The sequence below is a fragment of the Capricornis sumatraensis genome, chromosome 9 (genome assembly GCF_032405125.1).
Source record: "Capricornis sumatraensis isolate serow.1 chromosome 9, serow.2, whole genome shotgun sequence".
Lineage (NCBI taxonomy): Eukaryota > Metazoa > Chordata > Mammalia > Artiodactyla > Bovidae > Capricornis > Capricornis sumatraensis.
This window is the reverse complement of record NC_091077.1, coordinates 37,537,475-37,563,257: the sequence shown is the minus strand read 5'-3', so window position 1 is coordinate 37,563,257 and position 25,783 is coordinate 37,537,475. Positions and strand designations below refer to the sequence as shown.

The 25,783-nt window shown below is 35.1% G+C and overlaps 1 protein-coding gene across 2 annotated transcripts in view; it reads left to right on the top strand.

Moving 5' to 3' along the window:
• The window catches only part of COMMD10 (COMM domain containing 10), a 190,930-nt gene that overhangs the window by 14,357 nt on the left and 150,790 nt on the right, over window positions 1-25,783 (top strand). For both annotated transcript variants that reach the window (XR_011145385.1, XM_068980626.1), the window contains exon 5: window positions 15,275-15,385. Coding sequence is in view for 1 of the 2 variants with exons in the window: in XM_068980626.1 (XP_068836727.1) it covers window positions 15,275-15,385 (111 nt within the window). In the remaining variant the exon portion in view is untranslated. The remainder of the gene's footprint in view (window positions 1-15,274; window positions 15,386-25,783) is intronic.

Genomic DNA, 25,783 nt, shown 5'->3' with positions numbered 1-25,783 from the left:
CCAGTCCCGACGTGCAGTGTGGCACACTCTGCCCCGAGGTATGTTGGGTGTGGAGACCGGCTTGCTTAGGATGACTGAGGCTCCCAGGGTGCAGCCATATCAATTGACCTGGGGTCGGATTCTGACTTAGAAGTGATCATAATCCTACAGATGGTGGCTTCCCCCATTGGCTCTTCAGCCAAGTGCATATGTCAAATGTCTGAACCTGTGGTTCCTCTCCTACGGAGCAGGGTTACTATGGCAACAGCACATCATTAGTAGAGTAAAATTTACCTATCTCATAGCAGTCTAAGCCCAACTCACGTTCCATGTACGTGAGTGAACAATCCAACACTTGATGAATCCTGCCTCTCAGTGATAGGAAGAGCTGACAAAGAAGAATCAAAAAGTGACGTTACTGTGAATGCTTAGCCACTGCAAGCCAGTTATCCCTGTGTTAACTTTTCTGACACTTCCTGCTTAAAACCCCAAAGGTCAGAAGGATGTGAAGCTCTGCTTTCAGGGTCTTTATACTGAAAATCAAGATCAAGCGAGCTCTTGCCCTTCTTCTCCATGGGAGGTTTCTGTCCTCCCTGAGCTCATCTTAGGACTCTTTTTTTTCACTTCCAATAGTAAGTCATTGTTTAATATCTTCTGGATGATAGTTTGTTACTCTTTAAAGAATAATATTTCTTCCCTGTGTTATGTTACATTACATTAACTTCTGTCTTAAGAAGTGATTTGATTAGTTGTCATACAAAATATGGAAAAAAATAGTTGGAAGAGCGTGATTAATTGTACCTTGGTCCCTGAGAATGTAGAAAATTACCTTTTGCCAATACAGAGTATATGAGAGGATAGCTAATATCAGTGCATTATTTTAATGCCTTCAATGCTTAATTAAGATTGTATAATAATAGCAAACATCTCTTGTGTTTATTGTGGGCCAAATATTCTACTCAGTGCTTTATAGTAGTAGCTTGTAAAACTCATTAATAGTTCTAGTTTATCTTTAAAATTAAACTGAGACTTAGATTAAATAACTGATCCACGGTCATGCTGCTAAATAAGTGGTAGAGTTGGGATTTGACAAAGTAGTTAACATTTCTAAACCACCGTGTTATTCTTCCACCTAGATGTTAGCAGCAGAATTTTTCTGTCAGGCATTATGCACTGTGGTTTACACAGTAGGTGTGTTTCGTATTTGTGAAAAAGAAATAAGACTTGAAAGTGTGCCTTAACTGTGTTAACCTGAGTGGTCCATGGTGAAGCTGAGACGGTAATCAGATTGGCCCCTTTCTTAATTAAGCCTTGTTCCTTTTATGTCATGGCATCTCTTGCAGCTATAATATTATCTTTCTTTTTTTTTTTTTGCCCTGATGACTATTTAGGATATGGTGACTAAAATAGCCATAGATGAAAATAAATCATGTCATTTAAATTATAACAAAAATATATGGCAGTAGTTTACAATGGGCAAAGGTTGTATTTACAGAGACTGATTGTTGTTTTATAGTAACTTAGAGGGTCTCATGAACTGTCTGTGCCTTGCTTGCAGTGGAACAGCTGTATAAGTAATTATCAATTCAGAGAGAGTCAGATTCAATTAAATAACAAGCTAAAAAATCAAAAAGAGCTTATTTTTAATTCAGTTTTAAAAAACACCTCTTTTCATCTCTGTTACTTAAATCTGATAAGTGAGAAGCAGATTGAAAATTAATCTGATAGCTTTTTGCAGGATATGATTGAAAGGATTTTTAAATTTTATCCCATCTCCTTTTTTTTTTTTGTTAAATACACTTTGTCTTAACCTCTTCAGAGACTGAAATGTTACCGCAGCTTAGTGGAATTTATATTCTTCCCTCTTTCACCAGTGTTGATTATGTTAGCAGTGTCCTTCTACCAGGGTTTGCTGTTTAATTTTTGTTACAGTGCTTGTGTGGTAACAGATTTATTAAATTATGAGTATTCTTTCAGACAGAACTTGGATACTGTGTTTAATTTTAGTCCTAAAATTCTGGTAAGAGTTTCTTTATGTATATTGCTACTATACAAAATGTAACCTATATGTCAAATATTATTGACACACATCTCTTTTTTTTTCTGAGACCTTAAGGAAAATAATTGTGTTGTTTTATGATTAAAAAAAATTTTTTTTTGTATTAGAGTTCACCTGTTCCTCAGTAATAGATTTGATAATGAGAAATATATATAAGGCATATTTTTAGCACTGTAAGTAGCCTGCTCTTTAAAGCCTACATGTACTGATTCTTTTTCTTAAAATGCAGTTGTATATTTATTAGGGAGTTTTTCACGATATATTTGACAGTTGTATTTGTTTGGAATGCTCAAAATGTGTGTAATGTGGTTTTCTTCTCCTGTTAATAGTGTTCTTAACTTTACCAATTATATGACAAATTTATTTATAATATTTACTCATCTCATTATATAGTGAAAATTCATCATGTCTTCTCTCATGTTCTTGAGAAACCTGCATTTAAAAATGGATAGGTAATGTTCTTAAGATAATAATGTTCCTAAATAGTCTTTTAAAAAATTCTCTTTAAGCCATTGTAGTAAGATTTACTTCACTGTTAAGTATAGCAACTAATTGTTTGCTTTATTAACTGTTAAATGTCAGTTTTTTAAATGCAGTATAAGAAATTAGAAATTTTGATTTGACCTTTTAAAAATTTGATGCATTCTTTTAGTTTTATTATTTTCTTTAGTATTCTTGTTTCATTTCTTTTTGGAATTCTAAGAATGGGTGAAGGGCTTTACTGTAAAGAGAACAGAAAAAGCATACTTCATAGAGCCAAATCTAAACACACAGCTGTGAATGCATATCTGAGCGCTGTTTTCAAGATGTATGGACGCATTGGCTGCACTGGATCTTAGTCGCAGCGCACGGGCTCGGTAGCTGTGGTGCCCTGGCCTGCTTGCTCGGCAGCATCTGTTATCTTAGTTCCCAGGCCAGGAATTGAACCCGCGTCCAGAATCCACCTGCCAGTGCAGGAGATGCAGAAGACATGGTTCGATCCCTGGGTCAGGAAGAAAGATCCCCTGGAGTAGGAAATGGCAACTCATTCAGTATTCTTGCCTGAAAAAATCCCATGGACAGAGGAGCCTGAATGGCTACTGTCCATTGTGTTGCAAAGAGTTGGGCACGCTGAGCGACTAAACATACAGGCACCCCTTAACCGGAAGGCAGATTTTTAACCACTGGACCATCAGGGAAGTCCTTTTTCAAGATTTAAATGCTTCTTAACATTATCATCTGCATTTATAGGAGAGGTATTTTGTTGTAATTATATCCATACACAAGTCAGATTTCTGCCTCTTTGTTACTTTAGTTGTTGACATGTTAAGAATCAAAAGAAAGCCATAATTTTTCCATGTGCTGGAATTGACTGAACGCCAATGTTTGTGAGGTTTAAATGCTCCTATATTCATTTGCTGTTTTTTATTGAAATATAATTTACCTGCAAAAAATGCAGATATTTTAAATGTTTAGTTTGATGAATTTCAGAACTTATATATGCCCTTTTAATGATTATTCTTATCAAAACAGAAAATTTTCATCACCTGAAATGAGTCCAGTTTTAATTCTCTCCACCTTCATACTCACTTTCCACCACTAAAAAATTTTTTTTCTGTTCTTAGTCTTATTAATAGTATAAATGAATTTAAATAAATGTGTCTGTATAGTGTCTCTCAACATAATGTTATTTTGGATTCATTTGTGTTGTTACTTGTATCAGTAATCTTTTGTTGCTGAGTAATATTTCCTTGTATGAAATCAATTTGTTTATCTGTACTCCTGTTGATGGACTTTTGGATCATTTCCAGCTTCTGGCTATTATGAATAAGAGTACTGTTAACAAATGGCAGCCCACTCTAGTATTCCTGCCTGGAAAATCCCATGGACAGAGGAGCCTGGTAGGCTACAGTCCATGAGGTCACACAGAGTCAGACATGACTAACTAACAACATTTGTGTACAAGTCTTTTTGTGGACATATGTTTTCATTTCCCTTGAGTAAATGTCTAGGAAGTGGGTGATTGACCCCTTTAGCCAAATCTAAGGCTTTCTATTTTGAGTTTCAGCCACCCCATGCTGCATGGATTGGGAAAAGTCATAAAAATATAAAAAGGCAAAGAAATGTGAATCTGTCATGTTGTGTGGATCCCTTCCCTTTAACTTATGCTTGTTTTTTAGTCATTCTCTAGTGCCTTCAAGTCTCTCTTTAAACTAGCTTGTTTAGAGGTTGTACTTTTTATTTGCAAGGGAAGGTTATGTCATATATTTCCTACCATTATCAGATTAGGAACTCCAGAAGTGCTTCTTTTAAATTATGAGTCTTATTCTGTCCCTTCTCTCTTCCACATCCACCAGTCTTTCCATGTTGCTTATGATAGAAGTCGAAGTTCTTACAATTGCCTTTAAGACCCTATATGATCAGTAAACTCCTCTTGGTCTGCTATCTTGTTGACCTTCACCTGGCTCACTTGGGATAATTTTATTCTTTTTACTTCAGAAGCTCTTGGGTGTTCATGTGGTTGGCTTCCTTATCTTTTTCAGCCCTGTGCTCAAATACCATGTTTTATCAGTGAGCCTTCTTGTAATCATCATAGTGAAAAGTGCTTCTATCTTTATGGTAATCTCTTACTTCATTTTTTTCTATCATACTTATTATTATCTGACCCACTGTGCTTTGTACTTACTTATTTATTTATTTTTTTAAATTGTCAGTCTCTACTACTAAACTATAAACTCCAGAAGGACAGGAATTTTTGTCTGTTTTGTTCCCTACTGTATTTTCACTACTTTAAATGACCCTTGGGACTTGGTTCTCAAAAATTGGTTGTTGACTGAATAAATGGATAGTATCCCTGCTTTTACAAATTGTGCTATTTTGAAGTTCTGTGTATAGGGTTTTCTTTTAAAGAGGGATATCTGTGTCTATAGGTGGAGGAAAGAACAGTGAAGAGAGAAGGGTGTGGATTATATTTTGTATTTCCTAGTGCTCTTTTGTGTTTTTATTTGGTTGTACTTGAAACATTTTGTGGTTCATTTATTTCATGATTCTTGAGTTTCACTGGAAACTATATTCAGCCATTTATATTTTTCCTGTTTAAAAGTGGGAATGTATATAATACAAATTGCTTTAGCTTGGAATGAAAATTCTCCAGGGGAAAAAAGGTGATGTCATTAGCTGTTGCTGCAGCAATCAGTTTAAAGAACTTTAGATCTAAAAGACCCTTAATCAGTCTAATTTGAAACAGAAATGTGTTCTATGCTTTATAAATAATTGACTAAAACCAGAGCCATTAACAAATTAAATAAAGATTTTACTAATGCCAAAGAACTGGGCTATTAGCAAAATTAGTCTTATGTCATACAAAGATGTGCTCTTGCTAAATAGAATTGATGTACTTTTGCAGAGTGTGCCAATAGTGAGAGCATTAGTTGAATGACATTTCAGTGTCCTCAATCTTGTACTGTTGTGTTCATATATTCATGGAATGCAGAGGTGGAAATCAGGCTGAAAGATAATTCATTGATGTTTTCCCTCATCACCTTATAACTTGGATATGATGACCAGTTAGGTATTTTGGCCAAGTCTGTGAGTCAAGGAATATAGTTTTAAGTTTCATACCAGCCTAGCAGTGATGCTATGTTGACTTTGGTAGCATCTAAACTTGAGGGTATAGATTAGAGAGTATCCCTACGTTGCGATATTTGTAATGAAGCATTTATACCTCTTATGATGTCAATACTGAATCGCACAGTAGTCATCTGTGAGATCCTGACCTTGTCTTTGCATGCTTATAGATGTTACAGCGTAGAATTCTTTCTCAGGGAAGCTAGTAGTAGTGGGGCTTCTTTGAAGCTTATTGCCTCCTCTTCTTGCCAATGACTAAAGGATGGCACGGAGGTTGAAGTGTTCTCTGAATGCACCTATACAGTCCTCTGTTACAGCTTTTCGTATATTTCATCGTCTCTTAAGAAATAATGTTGCGTGTTGTTGTTCAGTTGCTCAGTCGTGTCTGACTCTTTGTGACCCCAGGGACTGCAACACACCAGGCTTCCCTGCCCTACTCTATCTCCTGGAGTTTGCTCGAACTCATGTCCATTGAGTCAGTGATGCTATCCAGCCATCTTGTCCTCTGTTGTCCCCTTCTCCTGCCTTCAATCTTCCCCAGCATCAGGGTCTTTTCCAGTGAGTCAGTTCTTCCCATCAGGTGGCCAAAGTATTGGAGCATCAGCTTCCAATGAATATTCAGGACTGATTTCCTTTAGGATTGACTGGTTTGATCTCTTTGCAGTAATATATTATAATTTATATAGTATAGTCTATATCCTTTTAATTGTACTGTTCGGTGAATTTTGATAGAGGTATATCTGTGATATCATTGTCATAATTGAAAGGCAGAGCTTTTCATCATTCTCTAAAGTTACTTCGTGCTCCTTGGCAGTTCTTTCTTCCTCTGACCCTGGCCCCAGGAAACCAGCGATTTGCTTGATGATGTTTTGTTGGATTTTTAATCCATGGAATCTTATACATGTACTTCTCTCTGGCTTTTTCCACTGAGTATGATTTTGAGATTCATTCTTATTGTTGAATGTGTTACTAGTTTGTTCTTTTTTTTTAAATTGTGGGTTGGTATTTTTTATTGCGTGGTATTCTATTATATGAATATATCACAATTTGTTTTCCATTCACCTGTTGATGGTATTTGTACTGTTTTCAGTTTGGGGTTATTTTGAATAAATCTGTTAATATTCTCATGCATATCTTTTTATGGGCATATATTTTCACTTTGCTGCTGCTACTGCTAAGTCACTTCAGTCGTGTCCAACTCTGTGCGACCCCACAGATGGCAGCCCACCAGGCTCTCCGGTCCCCAGGATTCTCCAGGCAAGAATACTGGAGTGGGTTGCCATTTCCTTCTCCAATGCATGAAAGAGAAAAGTGAAAGTGAAGTTGCTCAGTCGTGTCTGACTCTTAGCGACCCCATGGACTTCAGCCTACCAGGATCCTCTGTCCATGGGATTTTCCAGGCAAGAGTATTGGAGTGGGGTGCCATTGCCTTCTCCACTTTGCCTGAGTAATTTCTTAGGGATGGATTGACTGAGTTGTAGGGTCAGTGTGTATTTAACTATGAGGAAACTGCTAAAGAGTTTTCCAAAGAAGTTATGCTGTTTTACATTCCAGCCAGCAATTTTTTCACATCCTGGCCAACACTTGGTATTGCCATTCTTTAAAATTTTAGCATTTTAATGGGATAAGGAGATTGAATATCTTTTAATGTGTTTATTGATTGATTTGTTTTCTTTTATGAATTATATATTCTAATCTTTGCCTGTTTTTGTAGAGATTTTTTTGTCTTATTGTGGTAAGGATTCTTTATATAGTTTGAATACAAGTCCTTTGTTAGGTATATGTATTGTAAATATTTTATTAGTCTGTGGCTTGCCTTTTTCTTAATGGTGACTTTTGAAGGACAGAATTTTTAGTTTTGATGAAGTCCAGTTTATAGTTTTTTTCTTTTATGGTTCATTCTTCAGTGGCTCTCTCTAAAATCTTTGCCTGTCCTAAGATCACAAAGGTTTTCTTTTCATGTTTTCTTCTAGAAGTTTGATGGTTTTAGCACTTGCATTTAGGTCTGTGATCCATTTAGAGTTCATTTTTGTGTGTGGTGTTAGGTGTTAGTCGCTCAGTCATGTCCGACTTTTGCGACCCCATGGACTGTAGCCCACCAGGCTCCTTTGTCCATGGAATCCTCTAGGCAAGAATACTGGATTGGGTTGCCATTCCCTTCTCCAGGAGATCTTCCCAACCCAGGGATTGAGCCTGGGTCTCCCACATTGCAGGCAGATTCTTTACCGTCTGAGCCACCAGGGAAGCCCATTTGTTAGGTAGAGGTTGTTTTTTATTTTGTTTCCTTGCAGATATCTAGTTGTTCCAGCATCATTTACCTTGGTGCTTTCATTAGAAGTCACTTTGTGAGTCTTTAAGTCTATTCTTTGCCTTTGTCTTTATTGCTGTAGCTTTATATTCTTGAAGTTAGATAATATGATTCCTCCAACTCTGAAAAAAATTGGTTTGACTCTTTTAGGTCATTTACATTTCCATTTAAAATTTAAAATCAATTTGTCCGTGTTTTTTTTTTTTAATTCCTGCTGGGAATTTAATTGGATTGCCCTAAATCTGTAGATCACTTTTGGAAGAACTGACATCTTAGCAATATTAAATCATTAAATTCATGAACATGGTATATCTCTCCATTTGTTGATATCTTCTTTAATTTATTCAAGCTATGTTTGTAGTTTTCTAATGACCAGAATTTTCACAAATTTTATTAAAGTTATCCTTATGATATAGACTGAATGTGTCTCAAATTTCATATTGAAACCTCACCCCCAATGTGATAGTATTAGAAGGTGGGGCTTTTGGGAAGTAATTAGTTAATAAGGAAGGGACCTAATCAGTGAGATTAGTGCCCTTATAAAGAGAGAACTCCCTTGCCTCCTTCTGTCTTGTGAGGATACAACAAGAAGTCTGCAGTCTGGAAGAGGCGCCCTCACCCAACCTTGCTGGCACCCTTATCTTAGACTTCCAGTCTCCACAACTGTGGGAAATAAATGTTTGTTATTATTAAGCTATACTGTCTGTGGTATTTTGTTTTAGTGGCCTGAACAGACTAAGACACTGTATATTGCCTGATTTTGGTTGCCACTATAGATAGAATTTCATTTTTGATAATTTCCAGTTGTTTGTTTCTAGTATGTTGAAAACTGCTGATGTTTTATATTAATCTTTTGCCATAACTTTCTTGAAATCAGCCATTAGTTTCAGTAGCTTTTTTTGAGATTACCTAAGATTTTTTTATGTACATGTTACGGCAAAGTTGTTTTTGCATATGCTTGTCTTCCTCACGTGGCTTGGAGCAGAGATTTCAGTTTGATGATTTTTATGTCCCCAGCATCTGTGATGGTATAAAGGTCAGGTTCATGCTCTTCTGCTCTTTCTCCTTTCTGGCTGCGTCTTAGTCAGTCATAGTCACTGCTGTCTTCTCATTTCCACAGCCTCTAAATGTTGTATTGTGCGAGGACTCAGTATTCTTTTGTACTTGCCTGGCAATCACATTCAGGCTTCTGAGAAATAGAGTTTGAAAACTATTTTCTAATAAAACGTTTTTTTCTCTAGCCTATTTGATAATTTCATTGGATGTAGAATAGGCATCTCAAACTTAACATTTAAAAAATAAACTGCTCTTTGGATCGTTCCTCTTGAAACTGTTCCTGTAGTTTTCCCGTCTCAGGTAATGGTTAAGTTTTGTTTTTTTTTTTTTAATTTGCACAGTCAAAATGATAAAATTTTGCCATTATTATTTAAAAATGGATAGAAAACCAGGATGAAAGTATGATTCTACTGAAAAGAAGCATAGGTTTCATCAACTTACAACTTACAGAATTCACATAAAGATGGGAATCTTTTGAAAGCTTTTTGTCAACCTGTATGCTTGTTGAGTTAAGGCTGATATCTGATGTAGATAATAGTTAAGAAAACCACATATATAAAATGCTGGGAATTGATTTTTCTTAGTGCCAAGGTATTATTTATTTTTAGCCATCAGGGATTGGAAAGTACTTCATTAGTTTTTGAATTTTAGATATTCCTCTGGTTAGGACAAAAGGAGGGAAGCACTTCTATTCCTTCTGTTAAATTACTTGGTAATTTAATCCCCATTTACAATTTCATTGTATTTGTAAATTTGTTCTAAATTCCAAACTAATAGTTTTTTTTTTTGAATCTTACTTTGTAAATTGGGCATTGCCAGCTTAAAGATGGGGTTTATAAAACTTGGCATCTCCTGGAGGGCCTCCTAGTGACAGGTTGTTTAAAATTTTCCTGATTTGATTAATGGACCTATTTGAGTGGATTATAAATACCCTTCTTCATTTCTTCTACAGCATTTTCTTTTGAAGGAAAAAGGTAAAAAGTTGAGGTATAAACATCAGTGCTCCTGTTGTTCATGGCTTATATTAATGGAATGTTTCCAATAAAATGTGCTTCTAAATTGATGCTGTCTTCTTGTGTCCTTTGGCAGACTCTGTAGGTACATATATTGCTTAAGAAAATAAATCTCTTATTGATTGTAATGGAAATACTAGAAACTTCTCTATTTTAGTAAAATTACTCTGAATCTGTTATTTTAAAGATTTAATTATATACACATTCATATACCCATACCATTATTGAGGGATCATGATTATGACCTCTTATACATTCATAAATTGATTTTCTCAGCAGGTATTGCTTTCTTGGTGATACAGGTTTATAATGAGAAATGCTTCTAAAAGCTAACCTTATTAAGCCGATTACATTGAACTGAAAAATGCCCTTCTCCCTGTATGAAAGATATAGAAAAAGTTCTTATTTTATGTTTCATTCTATGTGTATAATTTTAGAAAACAGAATAAACCAACGAGAATTTTTTTTAAGTGGAGAATTTCCTATAATTAGTCAGTAGATTGTATAAGAAGAAATCACTGAGGTTAAGAGAAGTGGTCAAGGAAATTGGGGAATAAGTATTTAGCTATGCTTAAAAAATAGGTTAATATTCTTCTTGTATTAAATGTTTAGTCAACTTCCAGTTTTTACATTTCATAAGCGTGAATAAAGTGTATAGTTTCTGTAATAAGCCATATATATATTGTATATGGAATTTCTGCTTATAGTATTTGCTAGTTATAAAATAAATGGTGGATTATAGCAACAGAATATAGATAGTGCTTTCTCTTCTAGCAATTACAGTTCTGTTTTTATGTATTTTCATGATTTATTATAGTAAACAGTAATTGTTTCATGAATACACACACACATATTTCCTAAAACTCATTTCAGTATTTCTGAGCAATATTTTTCCTACTTTAGATGACCTGACCTGTTAGAGGTTTAGTGGGTAATAAAATCAATATGGAGGGTTTTTGAATTAGTATTTTAAAAGTGAAAATTAACAGAATTTATGTATCATTGCTCTGGGTGAAAAATTGTCTTGTGACACTTTTGTATATTTATATCAATTTGCAACATAAAAAAGTATTTCTTACTATGTGATATGATCCAAGCAGAGGCTACTATTATAGGAAGCCAGTAGTTAAAGTATGGTGATTAACTTTACATTTTCATTTTCATTTTAAGAGAGTTAATATTATTGTAATTTTGACTGATTTTGCATGTGCTTGGAATTGTAATATACAAAGCAATTATGAGAAGTAAGCTTGGAGTTGTTATCTGGATGTTAGAGGGAGATTGAAGTCTTCATACCTATTTTGAACTGACATCTTAGTGACATTGTCAGATAATAAATAATGTAAGCAAGATGCCTAAGAACTATCATGTAAACAGTTTTGGCATGGGTTAGAAAACATTAAAAATATTAGTGGCTCATTTTCCTTGTGTTTTATGTTATGTTGGTGACATTTAAATGTTGAATGTTGATTAAGGTGGAAAGACCCTCAGATTTAAATTTGGATGTGAGATATCTAATTATATTCAAATGATTCCTGGTATTTTAATGTACATACGTTCGACATACACAATACGGAATTTTCTTTTAAATAGAAGCAATGTAGTTTAGCTAACTTAAGTAAAAATTCAGTCTAGATTTTGTTTCTTATGTAATTAAAATGTTGATGACTTTCATATTTGTTTCTTAGTTATGAGTCTCAGAGGAATACTTAGAGTATGCTATAACATTTTCACCTTGATAAAAGGCTTTTGTTTTATTCATATTTATATCACCAATGTCTATTATAGACCCAGAAAATAATATATGTTCTAACCAGTTTAAGGAATTCCTTCTTTCTTCAACTTTTCTTTGTCTTTTAGGACATTGATGTTTTTCAAGCGTACATTCCTCTTGTGTTTGTCTTTATATTTTCCGTTAGTTTCTTCAGGATTAAATTTAGTTATAATTTGGCTAAAGGTTTATGTGAATGGTATTTGCAGGATATCGTACCTGGAGGCACATCTTGTCTGTTTGCCATTGCTTGGTGATGTTAATTTTGATCTCTTGGTTAAGATGTTTTGCTTTTTTTTCTACTGCATAATTATTTTTTTCTTTTGTACCTAAAAAGCAATTATGGGCAAGAAGCTTTGTGACTATTCATTTCAAATCAGACCTTCTCCACTTAAATTTAGTATCCATTGATGATTTTTACTAGAATTAATTTTTATAACTTTTGACTTTGATATAATTTCCAACTAAGAGAAAAGTGGCAATAGTAACAAGCATAAGGAGCCTCCATCTACTCTTCTCTTCCCCAGTTGTTTACTTTCGCACATTTTATCTGTAAAATGGGGATAATAAGAGTAGTGCTGGTATTATCTCCTAGTTTCACTGGAAAGATCTTGTTAGGTTTGTTTTTCTTATTGCTCTGTGTAACTGTAAAATATTAAAAAAAATACTTGTAGTTCTCCTTTATTCCCTCTGCATTTGAGGTTTCTGGATGCTGCTCTTTTCATATGAAATTTTATGTGTGGGTGTGTATATGTGCATATGTCTACATATGAGAGGCTTAGTGGCTGAACAACAACAACTACATACATTTTTTTTTAACTTTTTAGTTTACTGTTTCTTGTGGGCATGGGATGAATGCTTTTAAATCACACAACAATAGAAAAGGCTCTAAAATTTAAGAAAGTCAGTCAGCAATGTTTTTAGTCATGATGCTTTTATTTATTTATTTTTTAGGAAAAATAGCATTTAATGATCAATAGATGCAAGACATGCACAGGGATAAATACAAGTAACAAAAAACCAAATGAATTTTTTTTGCTTTTATTTTTTTATTATTTTTAAATATAAATTTATTTATTTTAATTGGAGGCTAATTACTTTACAATATTGTATTGGTTTTGCCATACATCAACATGAATCCGCCATGGGTGTACACGTGTTCTCCATCCTGAACCCCCCTCCCACCTCCCTCCCCATACCATCCCTCTGGGTCATCCCAGTGCACCAGCTCCAAGCATCCTGTATCATGCATCGAACCTGGACTGGCGATTTGTTTCATATATGATATTATACATGTTTCAATGCCATTCTCCCAAATCATCCCACCCTCTCCCTCTTCCATGTTATGATACTTTTAAAATTACCTTTGCTTGTATTTTTTATTTGCTTCAATTCAATTCAGCATAGAGTGCCTACTCTATTTAAAAGATAGTATTAAAAAATACCATAGGAAAAATTAGGTAATCAAAATGCCTTATATTTATAATGCTTTGGAGTTTCCAAAACAATTTGAATATGCATTGTCTTATTTAGTATTGCCAATAACTCAGGAAAAAAGCAGATAATTCAGATAGATTTATTTCCGCTTCCTATGAGGAATTTGAGATCTTGAAAAATTGTGACTTAATTATTAGGGCCACCTAGGTAGTGAGTAGTGGCTTAAGTATGAACTAAAGCATACGCTTTAAGCTCAGTGATCTTAATTGCCCCATTCCACCTCTATGCAGTGACTAAGTATACATTCATTTGTGCAAAGACCTGACCACAGTGGGACCATATTTTAATTTATTTACTTAATATTTATCTTTGTTGTTTATCTTAAGTGCTTAAAGGACGAGTATAGGATTAGTTAAATGAGATCAAAGCAGTGTCTTATAGGTTCATATGAATACCTACAGGATGTTTTTCAATTAAGACTGTGTATCAGAATGCTTGGATATATGAGAGTAGTTGTGACATGTTTTCTCCTGTTATGTTGGAGAATATGTTGCCTGTAACTGTTGAAAATAATTGTTCCGTCTGCTAGGCCATATTTGAGTCTTTATGGACCCTGTGGACTGTTGAAAATAGTGGTGAGCTAGTGTTAGAGACTGTTTTACTATAATTAGTATTAAAACTCAGTACATTACGGATCCTTGCTCCATGTGTACCATTTAATTGATTTTTTTACTTGTGGTATTATGGATTATGTCTCTGCAACATCTTCGCTCTTTTTACCCATAACCTCTTAAAGGTTCAGTGCCAGAAAGAACAGAACTGTATCTTTATTTTCTCATCACATCCTCTCTTGAATAGATAATACTTTCATTGCTCTCTTTCCAATTTGGCTTTGAGTCATTGCTGTGATTCTAACTGTTGAACAGTCTTTCAAGTTAGCAATTAGTATTCCAGTTAAGTAAAAGTTGTTTTGAGTCTGCCATTTTTACCAGTGTAGCTGAGGTAGTTTCAGTAAATCAATTACTAGAGTCGAGTTGTCAGAGGTATATGAGAGTTGCATGTCACAAAACTACCCTAAATATTGATACTTTGGATTTACTGGAAATTAGATTTATTTATTTATTTATTTATTTTTATTTATTATTATTTTTTTTAAATTACTTTTCCCAGGCAAGAATACTGGAGTGGCTTGCCATTTCCTTCTCCATGGAAATTAGATTTAAAACTTTATACTTATAGTTTTGAGGTTGGAAAAATCAGTAATCTGTCATGTTCAATAAAGCTGCTCTGATGTTGCTTAATATTTTGAAACTTAAACTGCTTTAGTCTCTTTTCTGTCTTTGCCTTCCTGATTAAATTTTGCTGTTGTGTTAATTAATAAATTCAAAGGAAGTATTCTAATTAGTTTCTGTCATAACTGGGAACCATAGTAGGTTAGAGTACTTTGGAAAGCATGATAACACCTGCTCACTAGTAAGTAGATATCAATTCTTTGTCTGGCTCTCTTCCAGTCTCACTAACTGTGTCTAAATGTGTGAACCTCTTACCATCTGGGCACTTCAGTTTCCCACTAAATTAAAAAAAAAAAAGTTTTACCTTGTTCTACTTATTGCAAAGAGTTTTGAAAGATAATGGGAGGTCATTTAGAGTAGTTATTACATATATATGCTATTTACTAGTTACAATTTATAACTATTTAAAAACCATTGGCTTGAAAATATACTGTTTTAAAATAGTAATTTACTGTCTAAAAACCATTGACTCCTTTAGTGTATTTCATTGCCTAGTCTCAGAACTTTTATTTTTAGAACAGAATGTATTTAAAGACCAGTTTTAGGCTTGAATTTGACAGGCATGGCATGAGGCCAATCTAATGAGCCCAGAGGGAGAATGTTCAGAGTGTGCAGGTTGAAGGAGCCCAGGAACTGACTTTCCACAAAGTCCAGGCTATCCATGTTCATTCCTGCTGACCGGAGATTTGCTTAAAGTGGAGTGTTTTCTTCCTTCTGTACCATCTGATTCCAATCTACACTTGTCTTTTGTAGCTCGAGACGGTCGGATGGCAGCTTAACCTTCAGATGGCTCACTCTGCCGAAGCAAAACTAAAATCTCCTCAAGCTGTGTTACAGCTGGGAGTGAGCAATGAAGATTCGAAGGTGAGAGAGAGTACCTCATTGAAATGGTGTATTTTGTTTCCTATGTCTTGTACTTTATTGTTGGCAGGGTCTTTGCTCTCTGGATTGAAAATTAAAAAATAATTTAATTAAAATTAGACAAGGATTAACAAAATGACGGATCTTTATTTGTGCAAGTTTTGATGTCAGATTTATACTTCACTTTTTTTATTTGAGAAACCAGATTCGCTTACAAGGTGGCGTTCTTGTAAGAACATGTTATAACATATTCTTTTGAATTCTGCAATGGGAGAACATTGGTGGTAGTCATAATAAAATTACAATTTTAATGTTTTAGGTATTTGTGAATATTTCTGGGTGTTTTGTGTTTTAACCTGCATACATATGGCAGAGGGAATATTGTTGTCCAACCAATGCCTGGAATATGAAGGTGACCTGTATTGTGTTTGTGTATGTATAGTATGTTTGTGGGTATGTTTAAATCTCAGCTCTTACAAAATCAAATTTTGGATTAGTTTTATACTGCATGGTGATTTCTTCCTTAGTATTAATTTCAGAAAACTTGAACATGTTATCAGAGGTTAAAGAGTTGCTGTGGAATAGTTTTTATTATTATAGCATTTAAAGAAATGTATATTTCACATGTCAACCAGAGCTATTTTTTACATACATATATTTTTTACTGTAATTGAGTATCCTTAATAGCGAGAAGAGGAAGTGACCTTTTTTCCCTCAAATAAATGAAAATGTTTATTTTAAGACAAGTGAAATAGAGGTGAGAATGAGTTAGGAAGATCTGAAGAAGAAGAGATTATTATGACTGTATGTGATCGGAGAATAATGAAAGAAATATTATTTACTGAAATAATGGGCTTTGAAGGGTGTGTATATTATTACTTATTTGTTAGCACTTTCACTGTTTATTGGGTTGCCCAGAAACTTCGTTTGGATTTTCCCAAATGAACCTTTTGGCCAACCCACTATTATGGATTGTATGTTTCTGACTTTTATAAGAACTGGATTCAGTGCCTATCTCCAGTTACATGTCTACAGAATTTTGAGGCATTTGAGTTGGATCTTAACACACACACACACACACATACATACATAAAATTTGTTAATTTATTACAGTGTTTCCAAAGAGTCATTTCATTTCACACATTTTCACCAGAAGATAACATAAATGTAACAATTAAGTGTTGAATTGACTTGTATATTAAATATGCTCTGCAATTTAGTAGCTACCTTGGGCAAGTTACTTAATCCTTATGAATTTTAGCTTCTTCATCTATAAAACAGGAATAGTACTATCTGCCTCACAGGGGTCTAAGGAAGATCAAATGCTCATTGTTTGTGAAGTACATCATGTTCTATAAATGCTGGCTGCTGCCATCTTCGTCATCATCACTAAAAGTTTTTTTGGGCTAATGAATAAGTAAATCTCTTTGTTTCAAACCAAAGCTGTTACCAACTTTATTTCTTAAGGAAATTAACCTTTCCTCTTTTCTTTCAATCTTTCTCCCTTTTATTTCTTGATCGTGTTTTTCATATGTGTGCTTAGTGGGCTTAGGGAGGTAAAGGATAGCCTGGAAAGTCTTTTATTCTTTTTTCCCCTGTGAACTAAGGAAAACATTCCTTTACGTTTAGGGTAATAATCTGGAGCTCACTAGTATGGACTGGGACTGCTCCATGAGGGAAAATACACCGCTATACATTCACACACACATGTACATGTTCTCCAGTGTACCTTCACTTTATCTCTCATGACTCTTGTATGTGAAGTCTGAGTGGCTGTGTGGAATTTATAGGTGGAAGGGCACTGTTTCTGACCCCTCTGTTGGATAGCTTTTAAAGGTCATCACTTTGGCAGTGATGGACTTTGGGATGCTTGGCTTTGGGTTGCTTGAGTCCTCCCAGCTTCTTTATTATGTCTTCAAAATGTGTCTGAGTCAGTTATATTTTTAGGCAGTAGGCAAGAATGAGTAACGCTTCAAGTAAAAGAGTCAAGTTTTCAATTCATATTATTCAGGAAATTTATACATATGTGAGATCCAACTCATTTGAGACACAGGCTTGAGGACATTTGTATTTTTCTGTTTGTTGCTGTTTTAAAATTTTGAACAGACATTTAATTACCCTTAGGCTAAGTTGTAAAGAACCCTCCTGCCAGTGCAGGAGACCTAAGAGATGCTGGTTTCATCCCTGGGTCGGGAAGATCCCCTGGAGGAGGGGATGGCAACCCACTCCAATATTTCTGCCTGGAGAATCCCATGGAGCCTGGTGGGCTACAGTCCATAGGGTCACAAAGAGTCGAACATGACTGAAGTGACTTCCTCACACACATGCACTTGTACAGCTGGAGAACCATTTTCATTAACAGGCGCTTGAGAAGAGAGCTGTAGCACACAGATGTACAAGATATTTTCTTTTGGTATGCAGATTTAAGTGAACCTCTTTGTCTGTATTGCCTGTCTCTCCTGTGGCATTTTTATGGATTTGGCCCCCATTCCTTACCTTGTGAACAGTAGACGTGTAATGGAATGTACAGGTATGATCAACCTGGATGGAAACATGCCCTCTCCATGTGATGTGTGCCCCATCTCTAAAGGGACAGTGAACTACCACAGCGCTGTGCCCTCCATGAACTGAAGCTGGGAGGCTTTACTTTCTCTCCATGTTTTTATGATCTCTCATTCTGTTCTTTGTACTCTTGTTATGTCTGATTCCTTGATGTTAATTTTTATATAACTTTGATTATTAAGGACACACACTCCTCTTCCTCCAAATATTTGCTCTCTTCTGAAATGAGAATTCAGAAATTCTAGACAGGTTAGAATATTAGGTGAAAGGAACACGAGTACGGAATGTGTTTTAAAAACCAGATTGGTTAAAGGAAGGGAGAACTTTTATTAAAAGGAAGATTGAAAGTTATCATTGGTTAGTGTATGATGCAGAGTATCATGAAGGACAAAGTTGTCGTGCTTAAGAAACTGTCATTTAAAAAAAAAAAAGGAAACAGGTAAAATTCTTTCATATGTATGCTTTATAGTGTAGTTATTTTGAAAGTACACATTATTAAAATAATTCTGACATGATTAGAGTTAGTGCAAATTATAAGAGAGTATTTTGATAGTATTTACTTTTAAGCTGCTAAATTGAAAACTTACTGTAATTCAGTGTTAAAGTGTGGTTTCTAAGAATCTCTCTCTTCTTCCCTACCAACATACACATGAAAAGCGTAGCCTGCAGTGAAGTTTTAATTGCTATCACTTTAGATAACATTGTTGTACTGACCTCCTTTCTCTTAGAACATTTCTGTCTCAAGGCTTTCCTGTTTTGCTACTAATTTTATCATGGAAACTGGATGATCCTAGCTTTTCTTATAGTATGTTGATAGATATTCTAGTCGTTTTCAGTTAATTTTCATAGTGCTTGTCTACTGGATTTAGCAAAGTAAGATTATTTTCCTGTTCCACACATAGCTCAAAACAAGTTTTCTGAGTTTTTTGGCTTTTTTTCCTTTGGTTTATTTCATTAGGGGGCAGTAGAGCTCTTTGCTTACCTAATCTCTGGCACTCAAAATGTTATTTGAAATAACATTCAAAGTAATTTGTGAAGTCAGTAGTTGTGGGAAATGCTAAGTGTTTACATTTCTAATCTGTATATAACAATAGAGTTCTCTTGTTTCCATCAACAGAATTAGTGCCTGTTAACCAGATATGTACAGAACAAATAAATGAAATCATTATGATTTCAATGTTTGCTAATTTATATGTGATCATTTGCCAAAATGAAATTTATTAAAAAGCCTTCCACACTGTTGATTTTTTGGTTACCTTCTGTCACTTGTATTAATTTCTTTATGAGAGAAGAGAATACAGTATTCCCAAAGATAGTTGAATGGCTGTATTAGATTAGAGTATAACTAATTTCAGACTAGTCATAGACAGTTGAAATTTCGTCGTTTATAGAGAATAGCAATTTATACGTAACAGATCTGATAATTCTGAATGGCATCAACACTTTAACTTTGAATATCCTAAAAACACTAAAATATTTGAATTTTACTGTTAATCATTCATTTTCCTCAGTAAATTTGCTGTTGAGAACAATCATATTTTGTTAATACAGCAATTCTAAATTCTTTTTGTACATCTTTTAAGAATCCTTGTGTTTCTTTTTTTCTTCTTTATTTTGAAACAGCTGAGATAAAATCATCTTGACAAGAAAGCTTTCTAGACTTTTATCTAACTGTTCAGTTGGATTGTGCTCACATTGTAGAAGGTTAATTATGATCTCCAGTGAACTTAAGACTTTTAATACTAATTTTAAAAATTAGAGGTTTTCATGCAAAATGTATGACAAATTCTATTTAGACTGAGGAACGGGGGAAAAGCTTTTTTTTAGTGCTTACTCTATGTAGATATGGGCTTGCCTCTTGTAATATTTAAAATGTCTTCCAGGTATAAATTCTTATTTTTATCTGTATTTTATAGATAGATGGAGAAATGGAAACATGTATAATTAATTTATTTTCCTAGATTGTTCCTAACTAATAAACAAGGCTTCCCTAGTAGCTTAGTCGGTGAAGTATCCACCTGCAATGCAGGAGACCTGGGTTCAATCCCTGGGTCGGGAAGATCCCCTGGAGAAGGAAATGGCAACCCACTCCAGTATCCTTGCCTGGAAAATTTCATGGAGAGAGGAGCCTGGCCGGCTCTAGTCCATGGGGTCACAAAGAGCTGGACACGACAGAGCGACTAACACACAATAAACAAAGTTGGGATTTGAAGTCAGGCAGTTTTATTTGAGTCTTATGCTATACTTATTGCTAGGATCCTGTATCATTTTGCTTATTGAATAATTTAACACTTATCCTATAATATGTGTATATGTTTCAGGGTGTATGAGGGTTTTTCTAAAATGCAATGATTGTTTTATTATTTTTGTTCTTCATGAAACTATAGTTATGTGGATTCTAAATTTCCTTTGCATTTTCTTTTTATTTGATTAAGTTGAAGCAATCTTACACTTTAAGTCAATGAAAGACACTAATATATTCCTTTATATAGTAAGTAAGGTTGTATGTTTTGATGTTATCCCAGTCAGTAGAGGCTGTAGTTATTGACAGACCTTACTGTAAGGGGTGTATGACATCATTGATGTTGATGTGTTGTGAACAAAGAAATAGGGTATGTCATTAAAAACATATCCTTAGCTGTATATATAACAGGTGTTTTAGTAAGAGAAAAGCATATGTGGTTCAAATCATGAGCTCTTTGTATTAGAAGTTTAAAGTATTTTGATTTCCTTAAGGACAGTGTTCATAGTGACTGATTTTGGAGGACCTTCAAATTTTTCTGAGCTGCTTTGATGAGCAGGTCTAAATTTTTACAAATGCTGTATTTTTATCAATCTAATATCTGTATAGTGAATATGTTTCAGCATATTCTCTTGATAATTTAAGTTCGTTTTTCTCTCTTACAGTAGATGTATGTATATTTATAATGGACATTTTGGAAAATATAGGAAAAAAGCCAGTTAAAATCATGTATAATTCTAGAACCCACTTCACTTTTCACCCATAGGCTTGTTATGTTTTGCTGTATGACCTTCCAGTTGCTTTTTCTTATACCTTTTGTTATGAGTGATTTTTAAAAAAACAGTGATGCTTTCTTTTGGTTTGGGAAAAAGAATTGAAGTTTTGTTATTACTATTCAATACTAGATGTGGTATGAGAAGATAATCTCTTTCATCAGTCAGAGTTTTTTTCCCTTTTGTGCAGTATACGATCTTACGATCTGAAAAATTACTCTGTAAAGTCTTGGGTATTTTACTCACTGATTCTGACTAGAAATTTATAAAATGAGCTTTGTCTAATGAGCAGGTTTGTGTCAAGGTACTAACTTTCATTTGTGTCATTTGGAATGGTTTTATTCAGGGTTCAGAAAAATTTTGAGGTCAGTGGTTTTTACTTTTGACATGAAATGATTGATGAATATTGCTTATCTTTTTAAAAGATTTTTTGGGGTCTTTTTTTAATTACCTAAGTTGTAATTGTTTATTGTGAAAATTTTAGAGATATAGAAAGAAAAACTCAGATTTACCACAGCTATGCAGACATCTTTTATTGCAGTGTTTGTTCAATAGACTCTTTTGCAAGTCTTCTTTGATTTTCTATTCTGCTTTTTCGCTTAACTCTGTAACAGATCTTTTCCATATTCAAATGAATGAATGAATGAATGAATAAAGCATCTTTGGAATTTACAGTTATTTTTCAGGAGTATAATTGCTGGGTGAAGGGTGTAAACAAAAAAAAGATCTGACTATAGTTAGATAATAGGCTTTTCATAATCATTTTAGGAACATTTTAGGTTGCCTTTGAGGGATTTAAAATTTTCCAGAGAAGGATACAACATTACTGTCTCAAAAAGAAGTTCTTTGATAACTAGTTAATTATTATACTTTGGATAATTTTAGACCAGTGAAAGTCCAGGTATTTTTATAGTATTATAGAGCCCTCTCATTTATAATTTCTTTATTCCAATAGTATACACATTAAACAAGCTTTTGTTACATGTGTTCTATATTATTAAAGAACATGTGGAAAGCAATCTTACGAAATATTCTAGCAGCTTAGAGAAAGTAAAACAGCCCCTATTTGGTAGACAATTGCACATATACTTTGAAAAAAAAAAAAAAGCCTGATTCTTTGGAATCATATTTACTTATTTAAATATTTCTAAGAATTTGTGGCTCTAGTTTTCTGATTCCTAATTTTGTTTTCTGTCCTTTTTCATTGTGATGAATTTCTCAATGGTAGTATCCTTTAAGGTGTCATGTTTTCTAAATGAGAGCAATATAGAGATGTCTTTCCTCAATTTAGTGGTTTTTTTTTTTTTTTGGTTTATTTTTAAGTTTCCTGATTAATATGACTTTCTAAAAGATCTTAAGTATTCAAGTATATTGAAGTGTTCACATCATATGTGTACAACTCCTTAATATCACAAAGTGAACCCCTTTGTATGTGTGTGAAGAGTGTGTATGTGTAACCCTTTATCTGTATTTTAAGCTGCCTCATGAAAAGTCCACATTTATCCATAATAAGACTTTCTAAGCTAGCAAAAATATTGTTTTAGACACTATATATCTTTGAGTGAAAACAAAGTATTAATACAGAAAGTATGATGGTAGTTAGATAAAAATGTCTTGTAGGAGTAAATCCTTTTAAAACAAAGAATACCCCATATTCATGCATTTCATAATTTAAAAAAATCATCTTTTTACTAAAATTCTTTTCAAAAATTTTGTGAAATTCCAAAGTAAGGAAACAAATAGTATTACCCTCACTTGCCTTTCCTAGCTTCTGAACCTCTCTATTTTTTGAAATCCAGTGGCAATTGATAATTGTAGAATTCCTCAAAAATAGTATGTTTGAGTACCTTTAAATTTTCTTTAAAATATTTCTGTGGGTTAGAAATAATACTAATGTAAATGAGTGGCTTAAGTATTTTGAAATAAAAGTGTTAACAATGAATTAGACATCTAAACAAATGAAATGCTGGTAAGTTCAGTTCAGTAAGTTAAATGAGCAAGCTTCTAAAATATCTCAAATTCAATTCAAGAAACACTCATTAAACACATTTATTATTCATGCGATGGGCCTAGTGGTAAAGAATCTGCCTGCCAATGCAGGAGAAAGCAGGAGACATGGGTTCAATTCCTGGGTTGGAAAGCTCCCTGGAGGAGGAAATGGTGACCTGCTCCAGTATTCTTGCCTGGGAAATCCCATGGACAGAGAAGCCTGGTGTCCTGCAGTCCATAGTGTCCAAAGAGCTGGACATGACTGAGCACCTGAACACGTACACATGCATGCATGGCATACTAGGCAAGGTATTTTTGATGTAGACAGATTTTACTTTCCATCGTGGGGCTTATGTTCTAAAAGGGAGTACATATTCTAAGCCTGTAAATGTAAGTTTAGTGACTGTTACAAAGAGGAAATACTGAAACTGTGGAAACTGACAGCAAGGAGTTGGAGACTGCAACAGAAAGGGGAGTTTGAGGTGGAGGAAGAACACATGAAAAAGGAGAGAGCCTTATCTTTTGGGCTTGTTGAGTATGAGATAGCTGAGAGATGCAGGTAGAGATTTTTGCATGGCAGTTGGTGAGGTAGGGGACGGGTGATACACCAGAAATTGAGCCTTGGAAATCATTGAGGTTTTGATTATAATTTCAGTTATGAGATGGAAGAGCTTAGTTGCTTAGGGAAGGAGTATAGAACCTTATGAATTCCCAAATTTAAAAGGCAAATAGAGCTGGAGGAGCTTTTCACAGTGATTAGGAAAGGAGCAGCTAGCAACTGAAGGGAGAGAGCATTTCTTGGAGAGCGAATTACTTTACATGCTGTAATAGGTAAAAGAGGGAACTGAAGTTACTAATTTAACCCTCACAGCTGGGAATTAGGCACTAATATTTTTCCTAGTTTGTAGATTGAGAACCTAGTCTCAGTGGTTAAATATCTTTCCCTAGATTGGAAACCCAGGTTGAATCCCTGAGTTGGGAAGATCCCCTGGTGAAGGGAATGGCTACCCACTCCAATATCCTCCCCTGAAGAATTCCATGGACAGAGGAGCGTGGCAGCCTACAGTCCACGGGGTCATAAAGAGTCGGACATGACTGAGCAACTGACTCTTTAAGTTTGGATTTTAAAAAGTGATGTAGGCAAGATTTGAACTTAGGTTCACCTGCCACAATAGCCTGAACTTACAGTCACTACATAGCAGTTAAAAAAAAAAAAAAGAATTCAGCGTCATGGGGGTCCCTGGTGATCACCGTGTGGGGCAGGAGAAGGAGGTGTTTCAAGCTGGGGGTCGGTATTGAATACCACTCAGAGGTCAGAAAAGAAGAGCAGACATCTACATGACTGTTGGATTTGGTTAGGAGGACTTTGCTGATAACCTGGACAATTGTAATCTCTGTAACAATTGAGAGGGAAACGAATCCTGACTGGAGTAAACTGAGGACAGAAAATGAGGTAAGGAAGTGAAAGCAAAACAGAACAGTCACTGTAGAGGGATGTGGATCCAGCGGCGCAAGATGGCAGAGAAGGTTTGCATGCCAGTGCCACACCTACTGGGGGAAAAATTGATGCTGCTGGACCGAGAAGGGTGTGAGATCCTTAAGAAAGTGACAAGACAAGAGAGCCAGAGCACAAGTGAGACGGTTGGGCTGTGATGAGAGTAGGAATGTACTACTTGTTGTAACAGCTAAAAGCAAAGAGGATGGACCAGGTAGGTCGTTTTGGTGGTAGAAGGGAAAGCTGTAACTGGTTGCTTCTGTTTTCTGAATGTGGTTATTTGTTGGGGGAGTGGATAGGTCTTGGAGTTTTGAGAACAGAGGAAAAAGTATGAAGTAGTCATTTTGAATATTGGGAAAATGAACAACCTAGTTATTTTAGACTATTTCACTGTTACTGACCAGTGCCCATTGCCCGTTTGAGCTTTGTGACCATGAATTTGAAACGAGAACTGTTGAAAGGATATACATTTTCCTTCATCCATTTTTAATTGCTCTAGGGCAGATGTGAAGTAGGTAGATATTTAGGTTTAATCAGGGTTTCATCTTCGCCAAGTATATCAGATGAAGAGAGAAAGGGACAAAGGATTGACTTTGCATACAAGGGAGTGATTTTGGTTATGGACCACAGATTCTAAATCAGGTCAGCTGGAAAGTGAGGATATAGTGTATGCTGGGGGTGGCATGATGGCGAGTGAGAAACTGACTGATGATCGAACTAGAACTCTTGCCGCACCCTTGTTAGAGTCATTGGTGGTACAGAGGACCCTCAGACGCGTGAGTTCCAGGATCACTCAGGAATTTTTTGTTTGAATCTTCAGACCTCTGAATAGTATTCAGTACCGCTCTCCATCTTGAAACACCTCCTTCTCCTGCCCCACACGGTGATCGCCCGTGACCCCCATGATGCTAAATTCATTAACATTAACTCAGCATCATCAGTTCTGTGTTTTAATTCCAGAGCTGAATGGTATTTTTGAGGATCTGAAGGTAGCTGTTCAGTTAGTGCACAGAAAATAGCCAGTTTCAGTCACCATATCATTTAATGGCTTCCCTGGTGGCTCAGAGGGTGAAGCGTCTGCCTGGAATGTGGGAGACCTGGGTTCAATCCCTGGGTCGGGAATATCCCCTGGAGAAGGAAATGGCAACCCACTCCATACTCTTGCCCAGAGAATCCCATGGAGGGAGGAGCCTGGTGGGCTATAGTCCATGGGGTTGCAAAGAGTCGGACACAACTGAGCGACTTCACTGGGGTGCCTGTGGTGACTATCATTTAATGGAGAATGGTATCCATAGGCAGTGGGAACGTAACTAGGGCCATTGATGGAACAGGGTTGGTAG